At 38.1% G+C, this 6000-nt stretch overlaps 1 protein-coding gene across 1 annotated transcript in view; it reads right to left on the bottom strand.

The window, feature by feature from the left end:
• The window catches only part of MSH2 (mutS homolog 2), an 83767-nt gene that overhangs the window by 12320 nt on the left and 65447 nt on the right, over window positions 1-6000 (bottom strand). Inside the window, exons 9-10 of the mRNA XM_077749233.1 lie at window positions 3214-3337; window positions 1337-1487 (exon numbers count right to left, since the gene is read on the bottom strand). Coding sequence (XP_077605359.1) covers window positions 1337-1487; window positions 3214-3337 — 275 coding nt within the window. The remainder of the gene's footprint in view (window positions 1-1336; window positions 1488-3213; window positions 3338-6000) is intronic.

Genomic DNA, 6000 nt, shown 5'->3' with positions numbered 1-6000 from the left:
TGGGTGAAAGGCTGCCATAATCTAATATACTACAGAAGGAAAAAGATAAATGTCCCCACCCAAGTCATGGAAGATTTATTTATTAAAATAAAATTATTTTTATATATTTTGTTTTTATTTATATTTATTTTTGAGAGACACTGAGAGCATGGGGGAGGGGCGGAGAGAATACCAAGCCGACTGTGCACTGTCAGTGCAGGGCCTGACACGGGACTTGAACTCACAAACTGGGAGATAATGACCTGAGCTGAAACCAAGAATCAACATTTAACTGACTGATCCACCCAGGCACCCCAAAAAAGATTTATTTTAAAATAATTCTATTTCACCTATAAATAACTTGCCTCAGAAACTTAACATCAGTGAAGAAAAAGAAAAACTTGCAAAAAAAAATTTTTTTTAAATGCTTTTATTTATTTTTGAGAGAGAGAGAGAGACAGCACGAGTGGGGGAAGAATGGAGAGATAGGGAGACACAGAATCTGAAGCAGGCTCCAGGCTCCGAGATGTCAGCACAGAGCTCGACGTGGAGCCTGAACTCACCAACCATGAGATCATGACCTGAGCCGAAGTCAGACACTTAACTGACTGAGCCACTCAGGTGCCCCGCAAACTCTTTTTCAACAGAAATTTTTATAAAATTTTTTCAATGTTTAGTTTTGAGAGAGAGACAGATAGACAGAGCATGAGTGGGGGAGCAGCAGAGAGAGAGGGAGACACAGAATCCAAAGCAGGCTCTAGGCTCTGAGATGGCAGGACAGGGCCTGAACCTATGAACCACAAGATCATGACCAAAGTCAGACACTTAACTGACTGAGCCACCCAGGCAGCCCCAGAAAGAGAAAGTTTTTGAAAAGCAATAATCTAACGAGTGGCCTTGCTAAGGCTAGTCGGCACCTCCCTGTAATTTATAGACCCAACAGAATTTTTTTTAAATTGATAAATGATAGCAAAGATTTCTGAGAAAAAACAAATGTGAAAATAACTATAAAGCAGGGATATGAGGGAGAACTAACTCTAACAGATATGGAAGTGTAATATAAATAACTGTAATATAATCTATTTCATATTGACAAAAGAATGGTGGGACAGATATGTGGAAGAATAATCTTAAAATAGATCCAAAGTGTCACTTTAGTCTGTGAGGAAGAGTTATTTAACAAGGGGGTGCTGGAACACCTGACTAGAGCTCTTATAAAGCTTCACTCTTACCTTATGCTTTATATCAATTAATAAGTAAAGTAAAACTTCCTTATCATAGAACATTCATGTTTCAGAGAACAATTCAGTTCCATGCAACTACTGAAGACTTAACAATGTAATATAAACTTACAAACCTGTTGGTAAATTTAACACCATTCTTCTGGATATCTACTGTACTGAAGTTTTTATTGTTACGAAGGACTTTTTCTTCCTTACATGTGACACGGAAGTAATAACCAAACTGTGCACTGGAATCCAGTTTAATCTGTTTGCCAGGATCCAAGCCTTCATGATAACAAAATAAAGAAAGAGTAGGTCATAGAGATCTATAGTCATTTTTCAACATAAATGTTTAAAATAATTAACTCTAAACGGTGAAAAACATACTTTTACAAGACAGTGTAGTAGAAATTATGAAGATTACCTAACTGGAAAAGATTCAAACTCTACTTCATTCAAAAACTACATGAATGAAGGCTATCTATAAAATCCTTAAACTGCTGTATTAATGTTAGCTTATGATGTGGAAGCACTCTCTGGGTAAACCCATCCAAGGCTGCAGAGCACAGCAGTGGGCTAGGGACATGGGGATGGATTAAGATATGGTCCTTGCCCTTGGAGAGTTCTGCACCAGAGTTCTTTACTTCACTAAAGCATTTCTCTGGAACTATTACAGAGTATGATTCAAGTGAACAAGTACAGGGCGCCTAGATGGCTCAGTCGGTTAAGTGTCCGACTTCGGCTCAGGTCATGATCTCACAGTTCGTGGGTTCAAGCCCCACATTGGGCTCTGTGCTGACAGCTAGCTCAGAGCCTGGAGCCTGCTTCAGAATCTTCGTCTCCCTCTCTGACCCTCCCCTGCTCACACTGTCTCTCTCTCTCTCAGAAATAAATAAAACATTAAAAAAACTTTTTTAAAAACTGAACACAATTTCTAAACAAAAACTTAAGACTTTGACAACAAAACTCTAGAAAAACTAGGACATGCATTTTCTGTTAAGTATAGGAAACTTCACAAAATAAGCAATCATCAATCAGCTAGACTTTGTCTACCCTAAGACTTTTGAATTTTTGCCAAGTCTGTTCTCATCATCTCATTCATCAGTGTGATCTTTAGAGTACAAACCAGAAGAGAGATCGTATCTACAAATTTAATTGATAAAGCATGGCTAAGAAATAGTAGTGGCAAACAACTAAAGACAGACCTCAATGGAATGGGGAGGAAATCACTGTACTGGGGAGGAAAGAGACTGTAGAAAGAATGTAGAGAGAGCTATGAAATGGGAAGGGTAAAGTAAGGCAAAGATTCTTTACCTAGGGTCTAGTCCATACATGGATTCTCCATGGAAACAATTTGCAAAAACTTTTTCTATCTGTAGGTATGGACATATTTCAGGGAAGAGGATTCATAACTTTCATCAGATTCTCCAAAAGTCCAATTAAGTATTACTGCTCAAGGGGTCTTCTAATATGCTAAGATTTATTTATTCATTTAACATACATATGAGAGATGTTCAAAACAAAGAGGTCTACAAATTCAGAACAAATCTGTGCGAACAGTACAAGACTAATTGGGGGAATTAATAATCTAGTATGGAAGACAGACATTAAAAAAAAAAAAAAAAGCTGATGTTAACAAAGTGCTCAGGAACCTCAAAGCCAAATCAGCAAACTATTCCTAGTAGAATTAGGCTTATAGTGGAGGTGACGCTTAATACAGATCCTGTTTAAAGGAAATGATGCAAGTGCCTCTTGGTTGAATTGTCTGGAAGGAATGTGGGATCATCCTTGGGTGAGGGGAGTTAGTAAGATAGGAGTCTGAAAGAGAGTGAGGCTCTGAATGAAAAGTATTCCTGTATGTTAACCTGAAGTGTTTGTAATTTTACTGTGTAGAAGAAAGGCCTGGCACTTTAAATAAGGAAGTGGGATGATCCATTGTATCTTCCTGGAAAGTAATTCTGGCACCAGTGTGGATACTGTACAGACAAAAACCTTCAATGGCCCTTCTTACCTAGATCTCTCGCTGCACTTATTAATGTTGACTGCATCTTCTTTTCCAAGTCATCCATTATTTCTCTTAATTCACTCAGATTAGGATCAAATGAAGGTTTTACAAGGAATTCATGGTTTTCCACCTACCAACAGAACAAAGAATAGCTACATTTTAAAAAATATTTATTTAGTCTTTGAGAAAGAGAGAGAAAGAGACAGAGCATGAGCACGGGAGAGGCAGAGAGAGAGGGAGACACAGAATCTGAAGCAGGTTCCAGGCTCTGAGCTGTCAGCACAGAGCCTGATGTGGGGCTGGAACTCACGAACCATGGGATCATGACCTAAGTCAGATGCTTAACCAAACGACTGAGCCACCCAGGCACCTGAAATATAGCTACATTTTATAAATGATGGGTAATGATGGAAACCACAGTGTATTTTCTTTTCTTTCACTTAAATTTCATTGTGTTTTGAGTTAAACTCATGTTCTAAGTTACTCAGCCACTACTTTAAAGAGTTTCTATTTGTTAGGAGAGATAAAATCCTGTTTATAAGGAGCTTAGAGCTCTAGATGTCCAAAAATTACTGGATGAAAAAATGTAGTGCTTCTGTCACTGGTAGCATTCAGTATTTTTTATTTATAGTTCCCTCTAAACAATGTTCAAGATATTTTTCCTAAACATTACTAAACAATGTTCAATGTTTACAGCCTGTAACAGAATGTGTAGTTTTTGCCCAAGTTGAGGATGCATCTTAGGATCTCAAAATTCAAAAAACTACAGAATTTTATTTCTTCAAATGGTAAGTTCATCAAAATCTCTCTTAAGTACTTTGTTTCCATATATTCTTATCAATAACAGCCAGCAAAAAATCATAATGGAAAGACAGATCTCACTTTCAATGGCAAATGTAGACACGAGATATTTAGAAACAAAGTCTTAATTGCATAGAACTTTCCTTTTAACATCTTTATTTATTCACTCATATTATCTGAGAGAGAGAGAGAGAGAGAGAGAGAAAGCACACCCATGCAGATTCACGTGTAGGGAAAGGATAGGGGGAGAGAGAATCTTAAGCAGGCTCCATGCCCAGAGCAGAGGCCGACTCCGGGCTAGGATCTCACAACTGTAAGATCATAACCTGAGTTGAAGTCAAGAGTCCAACACTCAATGGACTGAGCCACCCAGGCACCCTATATAGGACTTTTATTTTTGATTTTTGTTTATTTATTTAGCGTTGAGAGAGAGAGAGAGAGAGAGAGAGAGAGAGAGAAAGGCGGGGGGAGGGAGGAGTGGGGGAATCCCAAGCAGACCTCGCACAATCAGTGCAGGGCCCGACATGGGACCCAAACCCATGAACCTTGAGAGCGTGACCTGAGCCAAAATCAAAAGTTGTACACTTAACCAACTGAGCCATCAGGCACCCCACTGTATAATAGGACTTGTATAAAAAAGCCAACTACTTATTGGAATATTTAAAATGACTGGTAAGCAAAACGGTAAACTATGAAAACTAAATCAAACATTAACATCTACTTATTCCTAGTGACTGTCCAATAGGAATCCCTTTTTGAAACAAAATGGCTAAAAACCAGACAAAATCAGGAAAGAATATTTGTAAAAATGAATGAAGCATATCCTTAAAAACATTAAAAACTATTAAAAAGAATTTGGGGAAGAGTGTGTGGTGGCTCAGTTGGGGGAGCATGCAACTCTTGATCTCAGAGTCATAAATTCAAGCCCCATGTTAGGTATAGAGATTACTTAAAAAAGAAAATCTAAAAAAGAAAGAACTGGGGTGCCTGACTGGCTTGGTCAGTAGAGCATGTGACTCCTATTCAAGCCCCACGTTGGGTGCAGAGCCCACTTAAAAAAACAACAAAAAAAACCACAAAAAACCAAAAACCCCACAACTATTAAAAAGGATTTACGTAAAAAAGCATAACATATAAGAGTTTTCTAAGACAAGGAGATTTTTTTTTTAACATTTATTTATTTTTGAGAGACAGCAGTGGCACACACGTGGGGGAGTGGCAGAGAGAGAGAGGGAGACAGAGAGGATTGAAAGCAGGCTCAGCGCCATGAGCGCAGAGCCTGATGCAGGGCTGGAACTCATGAACCGTGAGATCATGACCGGAGACAAAATCAAGAATTGGTGGCTTAACTGGCTGAGCCACCCAGGTGCCCCAGGGAGATTTTTTTTTTTTAACTTAGCAAACAAATGGGGGACGCCTGGGTGGCTCAGTTGGTTGAGCATCCACCTCCTCATTTTGGCTCAGGTCCTGATCCCAGGGTTGTGGGATCAGAGCCCTGGGTTGTTGGGCTCAGCACAGAGTATGGACCCTGCTTAAGATTCTTTCTCTGTCCCTCTCTCTCCCACTGACCCTCTTCCCCACACTCTCTCTCTCTCTCTCTAAAAAAACAAAAACAAAACACCTTAGTATTTCTTTCCAAATAGTTTCTACTTAATGAGAGCATACCTTCCTCACATACCAATCGCAAACACAAGAGAAAAGAATTAAAAGCTAACAAAAAAAGAGAATAAAATATTTATCATATAAATTTCTCAGTTTAAACTGATAAAAGATTTAATTATATTGAATTTAAAAATTTTTAAATAAACCTAATTAAAAAAACAAAAGACTTGTAAAAATAGTTTTACAAAAGGTAAAAATAGAAAGGTTTACATTTTCTTTTATAAAAGAACTTGGTTTCCATGTGTGAGAAAAATATCAAGGTCATTCAATAGGCAAAGATAAAAACATACAACTCACAAATGAGAAAATTAGTAAACTAACCCAGAGGAA

Source organism: Crocuta crocuta, unplaced genomic scaffold (assembly GCF_008692635.1).
Source record: "Crocuta crocuta isolate KB4526 unplaced genomic scaffold, BGI_CrCroc_1.0 scaffold118, whole genome shotgun sequence".
Lineage (NCBI taxonomy): Eukaryota > Metazoa > Chordata > Mammalia > Carnivora > Hyaenidae > Crocuta > Crocuta crocuta.
The sequence above is the reverse complement of the archived record's forward strand: the minus strand, read 5'-3'. Positions and strand labels throughout refer to the sequence as shown.